At 44.2% G+C, this 25,050-nt stretch overlaps 1 protein-coding gene across 2 annotated transcripts in view; it reads right to left on the bottom strand.

The window, feature by feature from the left end:
- Positions 1-7,904: 7,904 nt before the first annotated feature.
- Positions 7,905-25,050, bottom strand: part of eif5b (eukaryotic translation initiation factor 5B) — a 67,724-nt gene continuing 50,578 nt past the window's right edge. For both annotated transcript variants that reach the window (XM_083633680.1, XM_083633679.1), the window contains exons 21-29: positions 24,524-24,706; positions 22,486-22,647; positions 19,283-19,414; positions 15,516-15,647; positions 15,329-15,405; positions 14,167-14,331; positions 13,624-13,762; positions 9,983-10,144; positions 7,905-9,648 (exon numbers count right to left, since the gene is read on the bottom strand). In XM_083633680.1, the coding sequence (XP_083489806.1) occupies positions 9,541-9,648; positions 9,983-10,144; positions 13,624-13,762; positions 14,167-14,331; positions 15,329-15,405; positions 15,516-15,647; positions 19,283-19,414; positions 22,486-22,647; positions 24,524-24,706 (1,260 nt within the window). In that variant the 3' untranslated portion in view covers positions 7,905-9,540. The remainder of the gene's footprint in view (positions 9,649-9,982; positions 10,145-13,623; positions 13,763-14,166; positions 14,332-15,328; positions 15,406-15,515; positions 15,648-19,282; positions 19,415-22,485; positions 22,648-24,523; positions 24,707-25,050) is intronic.

The following is a 25,050-nucleotide window of genomic DNA, read 5'->3' on the forward strand; positions in this document are numbered from 1 at the left end:
GGGAAACCTCACATGCGAGGACGCGCATGTGAACCCCCACCTGCTTTGTTGGACATGAATGAACAGCCCCGAGAAGGGAGGAATTTAAGTTGGACTTTGAATTGAGTTAATTTTGGTGAATAAAACAACGCAAGAGCGTTTAAACCTGCTTTAAGTGTCTTGGCTTGCATCAGAGTTACCACAATATGTGGATACATTGCCAGAAGAGAGAGCATGGATACATTGCCAGAAGAGAGAGAGAGCATATGTGGATACATTTTCAGAAGAGAGAGAGAGCATATGTGGATACATTGCCAGAAGAGAGAGCATATGAGAGCATATGTGGATACGATACATTGCGAAGAGAGAGAGATAGCATATGTGGATACATTGCCAGAAGAGAGAGCATGGATACATTGCCAGAAGAGAGAGAGAGCATATGTGGATACATTTTCAGAAGAGAGAGAGAGCATAATATGCTATCTCTCTCTTCTGAAAATGTATCCACATATTATGTGGCTACATTGCCAGAAGAGAGAGAGCATAATGTGGATACATTGCCAGAAGAGAGAGAGCATAATGTGGATACATTGCCAGAAGAGAGAGAGCATAATGTGGATACATTGCCAGGAGAGAGATAGCATGTGGATACATTTTCAGAAGAGAGAGCATATGTGGATACATTGCCAGAAGAGAGAGAGACTGGACTCTCTTAATAGAGAGGCAACATCTGCTAGAAGGCTGAGAGTCACAAACATATTCTCTGTCAGACCGGCTGTCAGGCACGTGCAGAGGGGGGTGCTAGGGGTGCCAGAGCACCTGCCCGTTTTCCCCTGATGCCCAAAGTGCCTTTTTATGTTTTTATTTTTTTTTACAGAGAAGGCATGCCCAACGCCCTTCAAGAAGAACTTATAACAATAAATAACAATTTAGCAATACATAAAATGTCCAGACAGTTTACACATGTTGACCTTAAAACCGGAAGTTAAGTAATTGTCTGCATCTCTGTGACGTGCGCAATGTTTTTTTTCCAGGATGGCGAAGGCATGACCCGCCGGAGAAGGCTCTGCCTCTGATTGGCCTAGCGTCAAACATTGTTGATCCAATCACATTCGCTTGGCTATCCTATCCTGTTTCTCCTTGTCTCCTGCGCCAATCAGGGGCAGAGATGGGCAGGTCCTGCCTTCGCCATCCTGTCCACTGCAGCTGCCGAGCTCCGACTGACTGGTGGGTCAGCAACAGTGAGACCGCCCAGCGCCGCGGTGTTGTGCCCTTTTTTAACTTTTGAGCCCCTGCCCCTGTAAGGGTCTCTGCTCGGCCCTGCGGCTAAATACAGCGGTCGCTCCTCATTGGAGCTTCATAATGTTCAGTTCACACACAGTTCAGTTATTAAGGAGAGAGCAGCTTTCTACAACCAAACTCACAAGCTGAAAAATGTTATTTCATTTTTTATATAACCTTTATTTATACATTTGCAAGGATGCCCTGTTACAGTAGACATTTACAAAAAATTACTAAATTACAGTACAAATGGATAAGATAAGATGATAAAAACATTAAGAAAAACAGGAGCATTCGATGTAATGTATCTTCAAGAAGTACTCTGAACAACTCCATAGAGACCAATCACTCTAGTTTTAGAGTCTTGGAGCCTGTTCCATTTATCAGGAGTGTAAAAGGAAAAAGCTGATTCGCAAAGCTGAATGCGGACTAAATGTCTGATGTGTGACTAAGAGCGTCTCGGATACCTCGTACCATTACTACTTAGAAGTGAGGACAGATCGCCTACATTGGAACCTTGCCAGTTAGGGCTTTATAACTAAATAAGAACCACCAGAGAGGACAAGCCCACCTTTTCATATAGAGTACAGCGGTGTGTAAGAAACCCATCACTAGTTACAAAGCACTATGATATACCGCATCAACCAGCCTCAACATGGTGGGTGAGGCATGCATATACACGACATTGCCATAATAAAAAACAGATATTAGTGACTGCACAATGGACTTTCTAGTGCAGAATGAAAAGCAAGACTTATTCCTGTACAGGAAGCAATTTTTTCTCCTCAGCTTCTTGGTAAGGTGTTCTCTGAAAAGAGAGCTTAGTGTCCAGGCAAATGCAAAGATATTTATAAGTTAACAATTCCAATTTGCTCTTGGAGTGTATGAATACCAAGGCTATTGTCGAGACTATGGGACCGTGAAAACAGCATCCATTTAGACTTGTCGGAAATTAAGGCAAGTTTGTGTTTAAAAAGCGACCGCTGAAAGGCATTCTGCAGACTTGCAGTGGCCAATGCAATGAGTGGGGCCAAAACTACAAAATTATATAATCCGCATAAGAATTGACGTAAAATATTATTTATATAGAGAGTAAATAGAACTGGAGCTGAGATGGACCCCTGCGGAACACCTTTACGAATCACAAGAGAGCTGGATCTAACACCATCAGCCACAACGACCTGCTTTCTCCCAGACAGTTAGAAAACCAGCTGATGGAGAGATCATTTAATCCAGGGGTGTCAAACTCAATTTCATCCCGGGCAGCATTATGGTTGCCCTCAAAGGGCCGGTTGTAATTGTAACACGATACGTTATCAAGCCTATGTCATCATCGGATGTTTATGTAGAATTCAAACAAGAGCTCAAACTGGAAACGTATCTGTTGTATGTAGGCTAAATCAAAAGTTTAGACAGGTAATCTGTAACTTCAGGGTTGATAACACCAGAATCGCCAAGGTCGTTGGTAGATATAAAGGACTGCAGAAGCTATGAGGATCTGTAGTCTCGCAGTTGCTGGAAGCTTGCTGACGCAAGGCAGTCAGTGCCGTTGCACTCCTGTGCAAGCCAGAGGTAGGACAAGCCACAATCATCCAGTATCTGTTTAACCTGCACAACCCACGGCGATGCAGACGTTAGAGTTTTACAGATCAAGCAGGTATATGGGATCAAAGAAGTGCCATTAACATTCTGTGCTTGTGAGACATTGTGTTTGTGTGCTTGTAAACTTTGAACTTGAACTTTGAACGTGCACATCTGTAAATAAAACTTGTACCTGTAGAAATATCTTGTCCATTTGAGAAACAGTTTTGTGCATCTGCAACACATTTTTGTATCTTCTTCAGATAGATATCCAAAAGGAGACTGGAGCACATGGATCAAGTGTATAAAGGTTTCTTTATTGACTTTATAAATCATAAATTATAAATCATGCATTTTACAAGCTCGATGTTGCATCTATGATCTTTTGTATAACTTTGTTGTAATTTTAAACATGTACTCTTCTTTGCAATGATGTAATCATGCCAATTATGCCTAATTGTCACCTCCTCCCTCTTCTTCCAGCCTGGGCTGGATCAGCTTTAATTGTGGGGAGATTATTCAAAAGACAAAATGTCATTGCTGTATATGACTCTGATGAAGACACACTTGTCGAAACGTTAGTCAATAAAGAAACCTTCATACACTTGATCCGTGTGCTCCAGTCTCCTTTTGGATATCCATCTGAAGCCTCAGTAAGATTGCCCTCAGAGCACCGGACCAGCCTGCTGGGCTGTTTGGGTTGAAGTGCGCCTAACCTCATCCTGCAATTCTTTTTATATCTGTAGACATATCTCGTGCATCTAAAGTTTTGTGAACACTGATAGAATTTGTGCATCTGTAACCATATTTCTTTTACATGTAAAAAAATGTCTACGTTCGTGTGCGACCTTGAATGCAGCATTTGCAAACTTTTTTTTGTGTGTGCAAATTTCCTACGTTTGAAAGCACCATGGCCGAGCTCCATCTTGCGAGCATGGATGTATGCGTGCGAGTGCAAATTTCCTATATTCGTGTGCAAACTGAAATTACGAGTACGAATTCTGGCCCATTGGAGGTGTCAACTCAGTGCCATAAATCTGAGCGGACTGGTCAATCAGGTTAGACCCAGTCCCCTCCCAGTCCCACTGAATATTATAGAATCGGATCGAATAAAAATAGAATCCCAACCAGAAACTACTTCCGGGTTAAACAGACAAACAGCGTTTGGAAGGAATAAGTTTGATATATCAAATCATTTTATTATTAGCGTTTAACTATTAGCAACCGACCCGGTTAGGAGTCGGAGTGGATTTATGTCACTGTAACTGTAACAGCGATCATAAAGCAGAGAAGTTTAATATAATATATACGGTCTCTTTTGGGGAGCTAACACACTACCAAGTCTGTTGTTCTGCTTGGATCAAACAGTTCATAAGTTTCAGGTAAGTGGTCACTTGAAGCACCAGGGAGCCATTTCATATCATGTTACGTTACACAGGGTGCCCAGATGGTGAGCTAACTGACGCTAGCTAGGTTAGCTAACGTTAGCTAGCTGCTTCATTCAAATGTCCCAAAATAAACCAAATCGCGATTATAACCACCTAACGCAAGGGGTGATTTGGCTCTAGCGTTAAAACTAACATTTAAACTGTGCATTCCTTTATAACTGGGGACTGGTAATCTTACGACTTCAAAGGTCATGAGCTGGGACAGTGACATCATCAGAGCTGTTATTTCCCATTCCAAACTCGTAGGAGCCTCAGCAGCCCCAACCTCAAATATCCAAGCAACAACAGTAGTAGTCGTAGTAATGTTGTTTAGCACTTCTGTTTTGTTTGTCTAATTAAATCAGCTGTACACACAGCACTGCCTAACTTCTATCTGTGTGGACATGAGGCTGCAGTGTTTGTATGCGCAAAATGCCATGTTGTCAATTGTTATTGCTAACAATGGCTAGCCTGGCTAGCAACTGGATCTGACCAATGAACAGTGAACTTCCCAGCTCAAGTTTTCTGCAAATGGAACGCTAACAAAACGGATGTGATGTCATTTAGCCTCCACATCCCAGTTATTTTGCGATAAAAGAATGCACGAAAAGACTATAACAATCGCCCCTCAGCTAACCAGTCTGTCTGTCTGTCTGTGGGCCGGCCAGCCAGATACCAGAAACCAAGGGCTTCAAACAGCCTCGTGAACAAACGTTAAATCTGCAAGTACAAAGGGAATGTTTGTATAATAATAATAATAGAATAACAGTCGAACGTGACATGATGGCCTAGGTGACGTTATATTGTAAGGCCCTGCCACTGTTCCTAACTTGGAGTAACCTTAAATATCTGATAGATATTAACGTTACTCCAACCAAACAATCAATCAATCAAATTTATATTAATATGGCATTACTGCAGGGCTGCTGTTGTAGCTACTGGTCAGCCGAGTGGCTAGTAACGTTAAAGCAATGAATACATATTTATGCCATAAAATCGTGAAATAGCCTAAATTAACACGTTCACTGCCAACGACGTGTTAACACGTTTTCAGAATCCAGCTGTTGACTCGATTTTTTTTTTTTGACGGTGGGATGTGCATCTAACCCTTTTACATCTCTTATATAAGTATTGGACGTGTACAACGTGTACAACCCATTCCACCGACCCACTAAGTGGCGACAAGGAAGGAGGAAGGCAAGCAAAAAGCAGTGTGACGAAGCCATTCTCATGAAAATGGATTGGCGAAAACGCTTTCGTTTTCGCGCTGATTGCTGGCAGTGCGGGATTGCAAATTTGCATAATAGATCACGGATGGAACACACTTTGAAACACGCAGCATAAATATGACCAGAATCGCAAAAGCTTGATCAAAGCTCTCAACCAAAACTCCAAGAAGCGAGCGAGTCCAACCAGACTTCCTCAAAGAGCGGCCGCTCAGACAGGCACAGCCGCACAGCAGCTGCAAAGCAGTGAGACTGGTGACAAGCTTGTGACACGGCCGCTGGCTGCAGCCAAGATGAACGCCCACGGAGGGAGGAGTTGGAAGCAGAGGGGAGTTTCCTGCTGTTATGGAGGAAATTACTGTTCAAAACTATTGTTTAGGTCTTACTGATGCCAAAAATGAATGGTTAAAGTGACTGTTCTATCGAATTTCACAAAAAGCCGTTTATCTCTGAATAATTTTTCTGACGCTGAAACCATGCTGTATTCAACTGCTAATGCTTACATAACTACTAACTCTACAAACTAACTCTTTTAGACAGAGAAAGCACACATTCTATTAGTTGTTTTGAGATATTGTGTGTTCACAAAATCTTAGCAGAAAAGAATCCTCGGCTCTTGTAAAATGAGCCAGAATCCTCAAAAAAAAACCTGGCAGAACCTACCTACAGCATTGAAAAAAGGGCTGGCAGTCAATGTGTTAACGTTAGCGTCCTTAATAATTGCTTTCTGTAATCCTTTTGTTGTGATCAATTGTATCATCCGGGTACATCAATACCATAAGCTGTATAGCTTACTGTATCATCAAGGTTAATAAGCTGACAGCCTCTCCTAGTAGATAATCCTCTAAATCATTATTAAATAATGCAAACAATGGTGAAAGGTTTTCACCTAACTCCTACTAGGCTTAAAACAAATTCAGATTTAACACATTTACAAATAGACACATGATTTGATATTTTTGTACATATTCATTAACACGTGCAAGAATTTAGCATTGATGCCCATTTTTAACTATTTATACCAGAGCACATCCCTCCAAACTGTATGGAAAACAAAACAAATCAACTATGTGTTTCAGTAGAAAGATGTGGTCTATGGTAGAGTAGCTCTTTCTAAAACCCTGCCTGAGTTTCTCTCAAAATAGTTATCCTCACAAAACTTAAATAACCTTGCATTCAATACATTAGTACTGTAAATTATTTACTTAAACTCAAAAACGGTATTGTTTCACTGTTTGTGTTTTTACACTATAAAAAACAGTGCTAGGATTGACCAAACTGGGGTTAAAATTCTGACTACGAATTAAATGTTGGTACCGTACCAATAATGAGGGATAGAATTACCAATGAATAAGAAAGAAAGAAAAAAGAAAAAAAGTTGCAACTGCAAGCAGCCTCGATAGGTGTTGCAAGGCATCCACTCTGCAGGAAAGCCATTAGAAGGGATGGTGATGTCGTCACAATTGCCTAAAATGGCCTGTGAAGGCCTAAAAACGTAACATATCACTGTAGTGCCCCCCGTGGGAGGATTTCTGTATTTATTTTTGCAGAGACCAGCTGACCGGGGTGGGCTATCTGTGTGCCAAATTTGAAAACATCACCATTTACAATTAGCGTATAAGAACAAAGAGTCCCCATTGTGATGTCACAATGCCAATAGGATGGTGAATGTTGATTGTGTTTGTGTGGGTCAGAATCCACCCTATTATAGCCTAGTCTTGTTTGTGCTTTATGCACCTCATCAAACGTTGCGGACCCAAATGGCACTCATCTCGTAGAATGACCCACTCATAACCCTGTCACACCAAGGGTCCAAAAGGGTTATTTCCAGGTTGATTAAGGTATAGAATGGTTAAGCCAGTTTGCCCGACCTGGGTTGGTGACCCACCTTGAGAGGTGGGTTGGACCAGCGTTGGACAACGGTTCATTTTGGCACCACCCGGTTGATATTTGTTATGCTAATAGGCTAGGCTAAATTATGCATCTCTCCTGTGTCCTATCTGAACAATCATGACCAGGATTGACTTGGTGTGCATAGACAAAAATAGCACTCACAATAATTAATGCAAATTCAACCAATCTTCAATATTTGTGGGGGTTTGCAATTTTTCAAAATTCCCGCTATTTATCTGCAAAAATGGTTCCTCAATTTGCCATTTTTGTCAGTTGCTGCAATTTTACTGCTAAAGAATGACACAACACTTCACTAATTGCATTGGAATTTTTTAGAAAAGCCACTGCAAAATCAAACATTTTTGATCGCATCACAAAAAAAAAATCATTTGTTGGTCTGAAAGTGAGTCTGCTCAATAAAGACACATCCAACTGATCCTCTTAGTTTTTTATAGAATACATTTTAATCTTTTTAATTATTTTCAATTTGCATTGCAAATATTCAACATGATCGAGGAGGAGTCAGAAGCCGGATGGAGGCGGTCTGGTCTCCTGGCTGCCTGTGTGTCCCAGGCCCCATCCTGACTAGGGTTGCAAAGGGGCAGAATATTTCAGGTAATTTCCAGAAAATGTCCATGTGATGTTAAGCTTGGGAATTTTGGAAATTTTTACTTTTCTTTTCTTTCTTTTTTTGCATGTTCCCCAATATTCAAAGTTGGAAACTTTCCATCGGAATTAACGGGACTAAACTGGAAATTTTGGGGTAATTTATACTAACTGCACTGCAGGTCGATAATTCAATAGGATCATTTATCGTCTTTCAGTGGAATCACATAGTGATATGAAGATATTTTGTGTTTTGTGACATTTCTGCTGCCTGAAACGTGATTTTTTTTTTATTGTTTTGTTGTTTTTTGGCCGGTGTGAAACGTTCTATGGTCTCTTGATTCTAAATATAGCTGAATCACTTGGTTTGACCAAGTAAAACTATTTTTATAAGCATTTGATTAAATGTCTATGGGAAAATAAATGGCACAAACTCCCCTGGTGCTTAGGCCTAACTATCTACTATAACTTATATTGTGGACTAGCGGGGAAAAAGGCTGTTTACAGCCATCCCCCGATGTACAGTACCATGCAGGCTGCTTCATTGCATAATCCACATCAATCGTTTTCAGCGTGTAGCAATGAGCTAGCGACTAGCGCTGCTGTTGTTATTGTTTCAAAGGCAGCGGCGCAGGCATTTGAGCTCTGCAGATTCAACACGTACAGCAGCAGAGGCATACCGATTCGACACGGGGGGCGTGGAAAGGAAATCCAAATATGGTTGCAGCCGCAGTCAGAGCGGGTTGGAGCCAATGCAGAGCTTGCAGGGAGCGGAATGGGATTTCCATCCGGCACCGACTGAAATGGTCGGCACCAATGAGAGAGCTAAGTCCACCATGCTGCTTCAACCCAGTCAGACTAGTCTGCTTATGACAAAACAAAATGTGTATATTTATGTCTGTATATGACATGGTAAATAGTATAAATTACCCCCAAATTTCTCTAAAATTCCCATATATTCCCGTTAATTCCCATGGGAAGTTTCCAACTTTGAATATTCCCGGAAATTCCGCAGCCCTAATAGTCATCGAGGGGGGGGACCTGGGACTCGAAGCAGCAGCCACAAATAAGAGCAGAGAGGAAGAGAAAAATACGACAACATTTTGTTTGTTTGTTTGTTGAATAACAGGCACGTTGGAATACTGTGTGTGTGTGTGTGGGTGGGTGGGTGCTGCGGTCTAAACTATCACTGTTTACAACAGTGTTAAACAGAGTTCCGTTTCTCACAGAAAAACACGTTAGCCCATTCTGTCATCTGAGGGGGAAGGGCTGTCCCCGAGTGTGTGCATGTGTGTCAGTGCATGTGTGTCAGTGTGTGTGCAGCCTGGTCGCCAAAATAAAAACTCTGCATTGAACGTTTCTGCAATCCAGTTATTAAATTCCTGTTGATATTCTGCATAGCCGTGAACTGCAGAAAGCTGACATTTTACTCTGGCGACTGGATTGGTGTGTGTGCGTGTCCCTGTGTGTGTGTGTGTGTGTGTGTGTGTGCACGTGTCCCTGTGTGTGTGTCCGTGTCCCTATGTGTCCGTTTGTGTGTGCGGCCCTCAGATGATCTCAAAGGTCTTCTTTAGCTCCATGATGAGCTGCCAGTCAGACTTCGTCATGTCGTCTCTGAACCAGCTCTTCAAGGCGTCGATGGACGCCCGTGTGATCTGCAACACACACACATGGAAAAAGTACACACATTCTTTACTTAAGTAGCAGTTACTTGTGTTTAAAAAAGACTCGTCCATCTCCATACAGTACATTACCGCCTGTATGACGGGCTGTTGCGGACGGGGGATAGACAAAGCAGGAGTTTAAACTTTACTATGACTGTATGTTGTGGATATGTTGTTGCTTGCTGACTAAACTAAGCCAGTTTCCTTGCTGCTAGAGAAATACTAGAAAATGGAAACTGAATGCTAAAGACTGAGATGCATAGGGGAGCAGGCCAATCCCTACCAGGAGGCGGGACAAAAAACCCCAGCCAATAGAAGGTCTCACCTTGCTGACCATGATGTCAGTGGCCTCAAAATGGCGGCCGAACATCTTGGGCGCCTCCCCGGGAATGGCCTCGATCTTGATGCAGATCTCCTGGCCTTTCTTAGCGGTGTCCACCGTCTTATGGTTTATCTCGATGCTGGTGACCACACCGATGTCCACAAACTGGAAGATACACACACATTACACACAGACACACACGCAAATATACATAGTGTGTAAACATATACACAGCAGAGATGTTCACAAGTCATTTTTTGCAAGTCCAAGTCAAGTCTCAAGTCTCTTATGGCTGTAATGGGCATTCTATCATCTGCTGCAATCTGGTCTGTGTTGAACACTGCAGGAATTCAAAGCATGTACTGTATTATCTATTAGCATACAGTATCAGACGGAGATGATTGATGATGGGTAGGTGGAAATATGCAGACCGGGTGACATTAATGATGTGAGATAGAAATGATAGTGAGCTGTCGAGGATTGACACCCAGACTCTTAACCTGAGGGGAGGGGGGGACTGAGGAGCTGTCGATGGTGAGGGAAAAACTGTTTACTTTGGATAATGTAGATTTAGTGCCAATGAGGAGGATTTCCATTTTATCGCCGTTTAATTTGAGGAAGTTTGAGGTGAACCAGGATTTTATTTCAGATAAGCAGTTGGTGAGGGAAGAGGGTGGGAGTGAGGAGTTTGGTTTGGTGGATAGGTAGAGCTGGGTGTCATCCGCAAAGCAGTGGAAGTGGATATTGAATTTGCGGAAAATATTGGAGAGGGGAAGGAGGTAGGTGATGAAGAGAAAGGGGCCCAGGACAGAACCCTGGGGCACACCAGAAGTGACAGGGGAGGGCTGGCATGTGAAGGAGTTGAGTTGGATGAACTGGGTGTGACCTGAGAGATATGAGTGAAACCAATCTAGTGGGGTGTGAGTGATGCCAATGGAAGATAATCTACTGAGGATGGAGTGACAAATGGTATCAAAGACTGCACTCAGATCAAGGAGGATGAGAATGGTGAATAAACCGGAATCAGCTGCCATGAGGAGGTCGTTGGTGATTTTAATGAGAGCAGTTTCTGTACTATGGCGGGGGCGGAAACCAGACTGGAATTGTTCATATAGGCTATTGAGAGTTAGATGGGAGTGGAGTTGGGTGGCAACACTTTTTTCAAGTATTTTGGAAATGAAAGGTAGGTTAGAAATGGGGCGGAGGTTATTGAAGTTGTTGGGATCTGAACCAGGTTTTTTCAGGATCAGGGTGACAGCTGCAGTTTTGAAGAGTGAGGGAACACTTCCAGTAGTGAGTGAAGAGTGAATGATGGCAGTTATGAAGGGGAGCAAAGAGGAGAGGCAGGATTTGACCAGAGCTGTGGGGAGGAGATCGAGCTGGCATGTGGAGGGCTTGGATTTATGGATGAGGTCAGAGATAATGAAGGCACCTGGGAGTTGGAAACAGGAGAAAGGCTGACAGTGCGGGAGGGGTGCAGAGGTGGAGGAGGAAGGTTAGGACTTAAGTGCTGGTGGATGTTGTGAATTCTTTCATTGAAAAACAGCATTAGGGAGTTACAGGTGTCAGTAGAGTACAGGTGTGGGGGGGTAGGGAATCTGGGGGATGGAGAATTTTGTTCAGTAGTGAGAACAGAGTCTTGGTGTTACCTTCATTGAAACAGATTAACCGGGAGTAGTAGTCAGATTTGGTTTGAGTCCTTGTAAAGTAATATGTGAGTTTTGTGCATTTCTTTGTGAATAGTGAGACCAGTTTCTGCATGGAGACGCTCAAGTTGACGGCCTTTGGCTTTCATGGACCGGAGTTCGCGGTTAAACCAGGGTGCAGTTTCAGTTTTCACTGAAGCAAGGGAGTTGAGAATGTTGTTTAATCCGTTGTTATATTGAGTGACCAGTTCATCAGTGAGTGAATAGTGTCATTGGAGGAGAGGGTATCCAGATGAATGTCCTTAATATTCCGATATGAGATGGAACATGGTGGCTTGGTTGTGGAGAGGCAGAGTGTGACATTGAATGAGAGGCGGAAATTATCAGTTATGTGGAGTTCATCAGATGTGCAGTTTGAAGGGGTGAGACCAGAGCAAAAGATTAAATTTGTTTCATATTGCAATGCAATATGAAAAAAAACAATTTTCCTTTAAAGTTAATAACTGATACTAATATAGAGAGGGTGGCTAAAGATCTTCCTGTTAAACGTTATTTAACAGGAAAATATGGCTAACATTAGGCATGCCATAATAACTAACTAGGCATGGGTCGATTTCTCCGGTCCGGTGTACGAGCTTAAACCGGTGTGATTTCCTGGCCATGATCTAAACCGAGATGTTTCATTATGCCAGGAACTGGTAAATTAAAACGCAAATGAAAAGCAGCCTCAGCAGCCTATGATACAGGGTTAAATCCAACTTGTATTGCATTAGTAATGAGCAACATGACAACGTGATTCATCTAATATTTATTAGTTATAGTTACTTTGATTATAAACGGACATATACAAGGGGGGCATGGTGGTGCAGTGGTAAGCGCTGTCGCCTCACAGCTAGAAGGTCCTGGGTTCGATTCCCACCTGGGACGCTGTGAGCGCTGAAGGAATGCGTGCTCGTCCGCATGTCCTCGAGTGCCCACCGCCCGGGTGGGGTCGTCAAAAGGGCCTTTCTGTGTGGAGTTTGCATGTTCTCCCCGTGCCCCCTGGGGGTTTCCTTCATATAGGAACCCCACACCAAAAACATGCAATATCCTGGTTGCTGATGTGGTGCCTCCTCTGTTTGTTAGGGGCGCCTGTTCGGAGGGAGGGGAACTCGTTGGAATAGCGTGATCCTCCCACGTGCTATGTCCTACCGGTGAAGCTTCTCCTGTCAGGTGAAAAGAAGCGGCTGGCTAACTGCCCATGTCTCGGAGGAAGCATGGAGCCAGTTTCGGCTCTCCCCAGATCGGCAGAGGGTGGAGCAGCAACCAGGATAAATAAATTAAAATTAGCACTAATGGGGGATAAAAATGGAATAAAAAAAAATCGGGGCAAAAAAACAAAACCTGACACATATACACAAGCTGACGCTCGCATTGGCTCCCCCGCGGAGGGAGTTTGGCGATTCATTCATGTGCTGATGTACGGTCATTTGAGAGTGAATAGCGTTTCATTGCGACTTTTCATGGGCTGTTCTCACTATTACCATTGTACAATACATGCTGATCACTTCCGAGTATAAAAGCATCTGCCCCAGCGTGAGGTCCGCACGTACCTCGCGGAGCCTTGTTCGAGTATGAGCGCTTTACCACTGTACACAACCACACACACAGGCTTACACAACACTGTACACAACCACACACACAGGCTTACACAACACTGTACACAACAACACACACAGGCTTACACAACACTGTACACAACCACACACACAGGCTTACACAACACTGTACACAACCACACACACAGGCTTACACAACACTGTACACAACCACACACACAGGCTTACACAACACTGTACACAACCACACACACAGGCTTACACAACACTGTACACAACCACACACACAGGCTTACACAACACTGTACACAACCACACACACAGGCTTACACAACACTGTACACAACCACACACACAGGCTTACACAACACTGTACACAACCACACACACACAGGCTTACCCCCTTGCTGGGCACGCAGAGCGGCGTCCCCTGCCGCAGCACGCCGGCATCCACGTTCACGCCCATCACGATGGGGTCTCTGGAGTTAAAGATGAACTGAGGGAGGATCCTCAGCTTGACTGGGAACACTGCTATGTGTCTACACACACACACACACACACACACCACACACACACACAAATAAGGGATTAAGTGAATGCTATTGCTATTCCCTGCTATGCTATTCCTTCTCTATATCAGATCTCATGTGATCTCATCTCATGGCTTTTCTTATTACTGCTATGCTGACGACACACAGCTCTACCTCTCCTTCCACTGACACCCAAATTGAGGCACGCATCTCTGTATGCCTCAAAAACATTGGTGACTGGATGTCTGCCCACCGCCTCAAGCTCAATCTTGGTAAGACAGAGGTACTCTTTCTCCCAGGTTAAGATTGCCCTCTCACTTACCTCTCCATCTCCATTGACAAGGACTTCTTGTAGTCCTCTCTGTACTTGAACTCATCTTGCTTGGCCTTCTTGTAATCTTCTCTGTACTTACTTGAACTCCTCCTGCTTGGCCTTCTTGTAGTCCTCCCTGTATTTGGTGAAGGCGTCAAACAGATGATAGATGATCTCAGCAGAGAAGATTCGCACGCCCAGGCTGTCGGCCATCTCCTGACTCTCTCTCTCCACCTTCACGTCGAAGGCCAGGATCGTAGCGTACCTGCAAACCGCGGCAAACTCTACATCAACCTCAGCACAGACCATTGATTTTGTCGCAATTAGGCACGTTGTGTTTGGCAGGGTTGGTTTCAATCCATGTATGAACATCATCTATAAACTGCTGCATGAATGAGTCCTAAAGACCCGGATGTTAGCACTTCCTGGTTCCCTCTTCTCAAAGTCAATGGGATTGTTGTATGAGCAGGGGGAGCTTCACCAGCAGGACGTAGCACGTGGGAGGATCACGCTATTCCCACCAGTTCCCTTCCACCCCGACCAGGCGCCCAAACTGACCAGAGGAGGCGCTAGTGCAGCGAGTCGGCGACCAGGACACATACCCCGAATCCGGCTTCCCACCCTCAGGCAAAGCCAATCGTGCCTGTATGGATGCCCGACCAAGCCGGAGGTAACACGTGGATACAAACCTGCGACCCTCGTGTTGGCAGGCAGGGAATCTACCGCTACACTACCCGGACTACTACTTTGTTGACTTTTGAAGCCTAAATGTGATTTTCACAAAATGCTTGAAAAGAGTTGTTTGGCACTTTATCTCGGGAAGTGATAATCTGACTAAAATACTGCTAGTAACAACCAAAAAATCCATCACTAGGAACTGGGGAAGGGAAACGCCACCAACAAAAGACCAACGACTAACAACTATGGAAGATCTTTTTTTTTAATGGAAAAACCGACATCCTGAGACTACAGGAAGAACAACTGGAGAGTAAATGGGGAAAATGGAAGACTCAAAAAGACAACACTGGACAGTTGTAAACCAATCAACCTATAAGGCTATATGAAAGACACATCCCAAGCACTTCTTTTTTTCCCTTTCTGTACGTATCATTTTATTTGTTGTCGTCAAAGATTTAAGTGATTTTATTATTTATTTATTTTTATATATCCTTCGGGTGCATGGGTGGATGGGGAGCCCCCCCTTCCTAGTAGACTAAAACACAGTAAAAAGTAGAAAGAGAGTAGAGTATGAGGTGACATACTGTACGTCGTGCTCCAGCATGGTGGAGGCCTTCATCACATCCTTCTTATGAACTGGACCGATGTTAATACCAGCATACTGCAGACAGGGAGGCAGATAGACAGACAAACAGGCAGTCAGACAGGCAGGCAGATAGACAGGCAGTCAGTCAGACAGACAGACAGGTAGTCAGACAGACAGGTACTCACAGGGACTTTTGATGTGCGTAGGTACTCCAGTAAAGCCTCCAGTGATCCCAGTGTGGAAGCCTGGACATAAACTCCTTTCTCCTCCAGTTTGATGGAGTTCAGCGTCTGTTTCAGCTCCCGCACCAGTTCATCCTGCAAACCAGACCACAACAGACCAGACTGGTCATTATACTGGGACCACAACAGACCAGTCAGGTGGGCAACATTTCTTTCCAGAGGGCCATACTGACTTCCATAAAGTAAGCGAAGGGCCACACATTGGACATCATACCTGCCTGTCAACACTTGTCCTTCGCTAACATACACTGATTTTCGCGGGAGTCTCCTTGATTTTAACCCTGGTCATTTCTCCTCTTAATCCCCCGATATAATATATAGTGATACAAATCCAATGGCTGTAGCAGATGAGATTTATTAACATGGTTTCTGGTGGATTCTAGTTGCTGCGTGTTGCTCAGTAGACTAGTATTGTTGCCATTCTCTGCTATACTGGGTAATTAGTCAGTGACTGATTGTGTGGTTAATGCAGTTTCATTTTTGTGAAAGGACTGGGCTTATTGTCCAGCTGTGAAGTTGTACGCTAATTTGCAAGGGTGTGGCCTAGCCCCCTCCCAGGCCAGTACTTCTTGGCATAGTCAGTCTAGAGCGGCAGCCCTAGCAGCAGCCTCTGGGCACGAAGACTAGGGAGTCCATCAAGGGTAGGCCAGAGAATAGGGTTTTTGTTACTTCTCTTTGACTATCTAGCTGCTCATCTACCTAACTATGTGTATTTTCCCATTTCCTTTTACTATTGCTGCAGGACTCTGGAACTGCCAGTCAGCTGTTAAGAAAACTGAGACCATCTCAGCTCATGCTCTATCTCAGTGATCCTCACTACCTTCTCAATGAGAGCCACACTAGCCGGTCAAAGTCAAGAGGAGAGCCACTTTTACCGCAAAACCACACAGTAAGTGTTTGATTTAGTTTTTAGTTCATTTATTTTTTAGCTGTATGCTCTGATGAAGGTCTTGCTAACCGAAAGCTGACAATAAATGTGAATTTTAGTGCAAATTTAAGTGTGCATATATATATATATATATGATATAAAGAATGATAAAAGTGATGAAAACATTCACACCGACTTGATTAATATATATATATTATATATATATATATATATATATATATATATATATATGAAAACATTCTGATGTTCAGTCTGTCTCTCTCTGGGATGCAGCTCCAAACCTCCAGACAGCTGCTTTGGTTATCGTTAAAACTCCGATGCTGGTGACTTGATTGTTGCAGCTTGCTCATTTCTCGTTAACGACGAGGAAATGCCAGCTGCAACAATACGCCCTGAAGCGCTCTGTTTCTGGGTCCCTGCCACTGACCCAATCCCTCCACGAGGCATTGGCTTGTTTGCAGTGTTGCCAGATACCGGTATATGGTGAGTTTCAACCCCCATTTGGTGCTCCAAAGGGCCACAAACCTGGCAACCACGCAGTTTGTTTGACACCGCAGTGAGGGAATGGTTTTGACATGATTGTATTATTTCTATCGGCTGCGCCAATGAAAGAGTCTAGAGCCGCCATCGTCTCGGCTCGCGCAAAGAGGATCTAGGCTCTATCTCAATCCCTCCACTTTCTAGCCCTCACAGAGACCTGGATGATACCTGAAAACACTGCTACTCCTGCAGCTCTCTCTGCCGCTTACTCTTTCTCCCAAACCCCCAGAGCCTCTGGGCGTGGGGGAGGCACCGGACTCCTCATTTCACCGAAATGGACCTACCGGTACACGGTCACTCCACTCTCTCATCTCTCTATATCCTCTTTTGAGTCCCATGCAGTTGCTGTATCCTTACCTGTCATGCTCAACATTGTGGTGATCTACCGCCCACCTGGTCAGCTTGGTAACTTCCTTGATGAGATGGATAGGATACCCTCCTCTCAGTCTTTCCTGAGGATGACACTCCACTCGTTCTTCTGGGTGACTTCAACATCCAGGCGGTAACCCTGCAATCTCCCCTCTTCCTTAACTTCTTCTCATCCTTCGACCTCTCCCTCTCTCTATCTCCACCCACTCATAAGGCAGGGAACCTGCTTGACCTGGTCTTCACCCGATCCTGCTGCACGTCCAACCTCACTGTCACTCCTCTCCCTGTATCTGATCATCACTTTATCCGATCTCCCTTCCCATCTCCCTCCCCAACCACCTCCCATCACCCACTCATACTATCACCACCCGACGCAAGCTAAAAACCCCTCTCACCCACATCCCTCTCTTTGGCTGTCCTCTCCCTGCTTCCCTCAGCTGAGCAGTTCTCTCTCCTATCCACTCAGGAGGCTTCCACTACTCTCTTATCCTCTCTCTCCTCTGCTCTTGACTCTCTCTGCCCTCTCACCTCGAAACCTCCTCGATCCTCTCCCCCTGCTCCTTGGTCGTCTGAATCTCTGCGAACAGAGCTTCGGGCAGCTGAGAGGAAATGGAGAAAAACACAGAACCCCAAAGATCTCTCTGCTTACCACCTTATCCTCTCTAACTTTACATGTGCTGTCTCAACAGCAAAGACCACCTTCTTCATTTCTGAAATCCGGTCCATTCCTGACCTTTCCATCTCCATTGACAAGACTACGGTGTTCCCTTCTCAAACAGCTAAGAACCTCTGAGTGATCCTCGACAACCAGCTGTCCAACTCGGCCTGCATTGCAGCAACTGCTCGCTCCTGTAGGTTCTCCCTGTACAACATCTGCAAAACCCGTCCGTTTGTCACAAGGGAAGCGACACAACTCCTGTTCCAGGCACTTGTCATCTCCCGCCTGGACTACTGCAATGTTCTTCTGGCTGGGCTACCTGCCTCAGCCATCCGACCGCTTCAGCTCATTCAGAACGCTGTAGCCCGTTTGGTGTTCAACTAACTAACTAAATTCTCTCATGTCACTCCCCTCTCCTTGACCTTCACTGGCTTCCCATCTTGGCTTGGCATCAAATTCAAGACACTGGTACTGGCCTACAGGGCAGTCCACATGACAGCCCCTCGGTATCTGTAATCTATGGTCAAGTTCTAAACTTCTCATCGCTCCCTCCACTCCTCCACCCATCCAGATCGCCTCGCTCCTCCACCGCTACGTGGGCTCAAAAGTCGCTCGTCCCGATCGCGACTCTTCTCGTTCCTGGCGCCACAATGGTGGAATGAGCTCCCCCCTTCCGTCAGAACGGCAGAATCGCTGCCAATCTTTCGGCGGAAACTCATCTTTTCAGGCTACACCTGGGCCCTTCTTGAACTAACATCTTTTAATTAAGAGGAAAAAATCCCTCTCAAACCTACTAATGCTACATGTTACTTATTCCTTCTCAAACTACGTCCTACTACTCTAGTCTATCAAAATATTAGTGACCATTGATTGTGTTGCATAGGTGTTTTCTGTACCGTTGACAAAATTAGATATTGTAAGTCGCTTTGGACAAAAGCGTCTGTCTCAGGGCACCATCAAAGAGATAATTTACGAGGGGTACAATATAGTCTATGGGCGTTGTTATAATGAATCAATTGGTGATTGGGGTTCCTGGAAGATAAAATGATATTCATCCACACCATATCCCAAATGATTATATTAGATTAAATGTTAAGATCCCTACTCCAGCTGACATTGACTTGCAATGGTTTTTCTGTGGCCTTGGTGAAAAAAGTATAAAAACTAGTTTGTGTCTTTCTGTGTGTTACCCTGAGCACGGGGATCTCGTCGTCATGGTGAGCGAACAACAGGGTGCGTTTCTGTGTGTGTTACCCTGAGCACGGGGATCTCGTCGTCATGGTGAGCCACCAGCAGGGGGAGCCCTGCCAGCGTCTTCTCCAGGTCTTTCCCCAGGATCTTCACCCCCTGAGCCGTACACACCTCCTTGTGCTTCTCATACTGGTTCTACACACAGACACACACAAATGAACAATACAGCAGTCAGCTCATAAATACTGTACTCAATAGAGAGCTAAAGTGACACCCTCTTCCGGGTTAAGTGTATGAACCAAGGGATTTCATCCACATTTATTTTCTCTCTTTTTTTTTCAATATTTTATTTTTTCTCTTAGAACACAAAAAACTAAAATTAACAAGCTCAGACACAGGAAAATAAAATAAAGAAAATACATACATATATTATCGACATTCAAATATGACACTGCTTAACGCAGTGTTTCCCCTTCTACAGGACCGGCGGGCCCGCCAGGCCAACGACGCACCCACCAGACCAGGACTCATTCCTGCAGTACTGCAGTGTTTCCCAAATAGAGAGCTGCAAGCCCGAGGGTACCCGAACGGGCCCCTCGGGCCTCGCCAATTCGGGCCGGTTTCGTCTATTTTCTTTTTTCAATGAGGTTCGGGCTGGGGCTTGTTTCAAAAATAAAAGAAAAAAAGTTGTATTTCTCGCTTAATTTTACACAGCAGACAGCACATCACAACAGCATATGCTTTTATTTTGAAAAATTATTTCAGGAAGTCCTCCAGCTGCCAGTGAAAATTAAACAAGCTAAGCACTACGTCAAAAGTTGAGATGGACACGCTAACTAGCAGACAAGCTAAAAGCTAGCAGAGGGAGTTTTTGAAAGTTCCTAATGCAGCAGGGAAAGCTGCAAAGGTGGCTGCAAATGGACACATTCAATCTAAACAGTGAGTCTGCTGTTTTAATTTGATATGCTTGAGTGACATAATGTTTCAGTTTGTGGGCGTAAACGATTGTTTACAGATGGTTCTCGAGAGAGAGAAACAACATGTCTTATTATTGTGGCAAGTTGGATTTGCTAGGCTGTAGTCAAGTGATTGCAGCGCATCATAGTCATAGCGTGTGTGTTAGGGGTCGACCGATTATCGGTTTGGCCGATTATTATGGCCGATATTCAGCATTTTGCCGATTATCTGTATCGGCATTTTCATTGGCTGTTTGCCGATATAATAAATTAATTAAAAAATGCGCTATTGGCTCAGAATGCAGCTCTAACAGCCTGTGTGTTTCTCTGTGTTGCTGCTCTGTGTTGCTGCTGTGCAAATGTCCTGCCCACAGCGCTATCTGATTGGTGAGTATTAGCCTATCAGAGGGCTTCTCAGATGAAATCCGAGCTGCCTTGTGCCTTCATTCAACAGCGTGCCGTGTGGGTCTGTGCAGCGCAGCGGACTGACTGACAGTCCGCAGTCCGCAGCAGGCTACCAAGCTTGCAATAAAGTGAATAAACATCATAGTTATCTAGGCTGACATTGCATAAACACCACAATCGTCTGATCTATCATTCTTATTAGTAGATGATTCGTATGAAGCGCTCCCTGGCTGCATGGCATGCAGTGCAAATTAAGCGTGGAGATATGGTAGGTTTGATAGAAGCGTGAGTTGAAATCCGCCAAATGCACTTTCTTGCAGTGATAAGTGACCATCTGTCCCGCTTTGTGCAGGACTGCGCCGCATTTTCAACACTTTTCACGCGTCCCGCAAATTGAGACGATGTCCCGCATTTGCGCGAGGCAGAGAGAGAGGGAGAGATAGATAAAGAGAGGGAGAGAGAGAGAGACGAGAGAGCACACGGCACACGGCTTGCACAAAGTGGCCTGCTCGTTAACGTCACTTAACCATCTGCAGCTGTGTGAGAGAGAGATGAGACTGGGATCACGGCTCTGCTCGTGACACTACTGTCTGCAGCCATGAGTAGGCATGCAAATATAGGCTACTTAACCATAAAATAGGATACCAACAGCATAAAACTCTCCAATGCTGTTTTAGCAGAATTGAAGACAGCCTCAAATATTTCTCAACAGCATCCTGTCTTTGAGATGTCATTTGCAGATATTTAGTCTCTACACTGCTACAAAGGACATTTATAAATTCCATAAGCTGCTCTAATTAATGTTTTGTTCAAATGAACCTGTAATGTAGCCTAGGCTACTACAGTTACAGTATGGTTCTACTTCAGTATAAGATATAGTAGGCTACATTGTTCTACTAGAAAAGTCTGACTAACTTTATATGGTTGGAAACATGTCGTCTTTCATATCTGAACAGAAGCCATGAATCCCATCCCATATCAGCAACCTGTCCTGTTTTATTGGAGCCTACACACTGTAGTCAGATGTGTTGCTTTCTTACTGTATTTACCGGTTTGATTTGTGGCTGTGTGAACACAAATGAACCAAGGCACAAATGCAACAATTGTATAAATTAAGCCCCTGAATCCAACCAAAGCCAAACGACCTAGAGGTGTGAATACACCCTTGTCTCCACAGTTGATGTTCCCAAGTCTCCACTAGAGTGAGCATACACATGGAAATGGGAACAGGTTATAGGTTGTGACACACACACACACACACACACACACACACACACACACAGATCAACACTTTAATGTGAATATTTTCAATTAATATTGCAGTTAGATAAACTGAGGAAAATGCATTTCCACAACGAGTTGTGTTATTTAAAATTTTGACACCAAGATTTTTATTTTTACTGCAAATGTATATCGGTTCCAAATATCGGCTATCGGTCATTTTGATTACCAATAATCGGTATCGGTATCGGCCCTGAAAAACTGATATCGGTCGATCCCTAGTGTGTGTGTGTACTGAGAGGGGAGAGGGACAGAGAGAGAGAGCTGCGGTGAGAGAGAGATGTGTCGTAGTGTGTGTGTGTAAAGAGAGGGGGAGAGGGACAGACAGAGAGAGCTGCGCTGGCTGTCCAGTTTAGAGCACAGCACAGAGAGAGAGGGAGAGAGAGATGTGTCGTCATATCGTGATATTGACGTCGGGCCTTGCGGCGGGCTGGGGCTGATTAATTTCATAACTCCTGGGGGCTGGGCCGGGCTCGGGCCTGAATGTCATGGGCCGGGGCGGGCTGAGACCGGAATCTCAGGCCTACGCAGCTCTCTATTCCCAAACCTTTCTCTGTTCTATATAGATCAGAAAACAGTTTGGGAAACTCTGCATAGAGCAGAATAAATTCCCTTAGTGAGCACCTTGACCCGTAGCTCCTTCAGAGGGGGGGGCAGCAGCAGGCCTCTGATCTGTGTGATGATTGGTCCTTCCACCCCCGGCACGATGATGGTCTCTCCCTCCCGCAGAGTTCCGTTAATCAGGATCACGTCGATTGTTGTCCCCATACCAGGGAGAGCCTTGACCTGCACACATACACACACACACACACAATAAAAAATATGTAAAAAATCAATAAAAAGAGGGATATATCTCCAAGCTGAGGAAACCCTAGTCTGTAGGAATTCTACATTAGCAGGCCATTAGAATGGAAGTCCATGGTAATTGTATGTTAGAATGGAAGTCTATGGGGATTCTATGTTAGAATGCTAAATTACAATGAAGTCTATGGGGATTCTATGTTAGAATGCTAAATTACAATGAAGTCTATGGGAATTCTATGCTACAAGGCTAAATTACAATGGAAGTCTATGGGAATTCTATGCTACAACTCCAAATTACAATGGAAGTCTATGGGAATTGTATGTTAGAATGTGAAATTACAATGGAAGTCTGGGAAGTCTATGTTACAACGCTAAATTACAAAGGGATTCTATGGGAATTCTACAGTATGTTAACACGTTCACTGCCACTGACGTATTAATACGTCAAAAAAAATCCAGCGGTTCACTGCCATTGACGTATTAATACGTAAAAAAAATCGATTTTTTTTTTTTGACGGTGGGATGTGCATCTAACCCTTTTACATCTCTTATATAAGTATTGGACGTGTACAACGTGTACAACCCATTCCACCGACCCACTAAGTGGCGACAAGGAAGGAGGAAGGCAAGCAAAAAGCAGTGTGACGAAGCCATTCTCATGAAAATGGATTGGCGAAAACGCTTTCGTTTTCGCGCTGATTGCTGGCAGTGCGGGATTGCAAATTTGCATAATAGATCACGGATGGAACACACTTTGAAACACGCAGCATAAATATGACCAGAATCGCAAAAGCTTGATCAAAGCTCTCAACCAAAACTCCAAGAAGCGAGCGAGTCCAACCAGACTTCCTCAAAGAGCGGCCGCTCAGACAGGCACAGCCGCACAGCAGCTGCAAAGCAGTGAGACTGGTGACAAGCTTGTGACACGGCCGCTGGCTGCAGCCAAGAGGAACGCCCACGGAGGGAGGAGTTGGAAGCAGAGGGGAGTTTCCTGCTGTTATGGAGGAAATTACTGTTCAAAACTATTGTTTAGGTCTTACTGATGCCAAAAATGAATGGTTAAAGTGACTGTTCTATCGAATTTCACAAAAAGCCGTTTATCTCTGAATTATTTTTCTGACGCTGAAACCATGCTGTATTCAACTGCTAATGCTTACATAACTACTAACTCTACAAACTAACTCTTTTAGACAGAGAAAGCACACATTCTATTAGTTGTTTTGAGATATTGTGTGTTCACAAAATCTTAGCAGAAAAGAATCCTCGGCTCTTGTAAAATGAGCCAGAATCCTCAAAAAAAAACCTGGCAGAACCTACCTACAGCATTGAAAAAAGGGCTGGCAGTCAATGTGTTAAAAGGAATAAAATAGCTCGCACACAGCAGGGCTCCAAGTTACTTTCATTGCACCGAGGTGGTAACTTTTTGTATCTATTTATCTGGCTTTTTCACACTCCACACTTTGCCTGTCACATGAGTTAGTCAACCCATGTGACTGTATCATGTGGGTATTTAAGATGGCATTGTGCTTTTGTCACTTTGTTCAAAACGTTACCACCTCGGTGCAATAAAATGAAGTAATTTGCAGTGCCCTGCAGTGTGGGAGCCATTTTCTTCCTTTTTCCAGTTTTGTCTACTTCCAGCTCTGCACCGGCATGGATGTGCGTGTTTTTATCTTTTTTCATGCAATTCTATGTTAAAACACGAATCACAATTGGAGTTAATGTTAATTATAATTGGAGTTAATGGGAATTGTATCTTAGCTGCCAACTTAGAATGGACGTCTACTGGATGTGATGCCAACTGATGTTCCCATAGTAATCTTGATCAAACAAGCACAAACACGCACGCGTGTCTTACCTCCATGACCTGAGCGCGGAGCTCGTCACAGTGTGCTAGCCGGCGTGCTAACATGGTCTGGGTGAGCTCCACCAGCAAGGCGATGAGGTTCCCCATCCCGTCTCCGCTGTGGGCCGAGGTGGGGATCAGAGACACGAAAGTCCTGGGGTCTTTATTCTCATGGAACAATGCCGCGTTCAGTCCCTGACCAACACACACACACACACACACACACACACACACACACACACACACACACACACACACACACACACACACACACACACACACACAAACACACAGAGTCACGAGAACAGATACTTATAACATATTCCATTAGATTACGGATTCTAAATACTTTGGGTTACTTTTGGAATACAAACTCGTCTTGCTGAACCCATTTGTCTGAGTCACTCTGAATGTACGCAAACACGAGGGCAATGCGGTCGCGACGCGGACTGAGGATGTAATGTTGAGACCTTCTTCAGCATGTTTTGTTTTAAACCACCAATTTAAATTGTATCTGGGATGGAATACAGTTACTCATA

This window comes from Poromitra crassiceps (genome assembly GCF_964638095.1).
Source record: "Poromitra crassiceps genome assembly, chromosome: 3".
NCBI classification, from domain to species: domain Eukaryota; kingdom Metazoa; phylum Chordata; class Actinopteri; order Beryciformes; family Melamphaidae; genus Poromitra; species Poromitra crassiceps.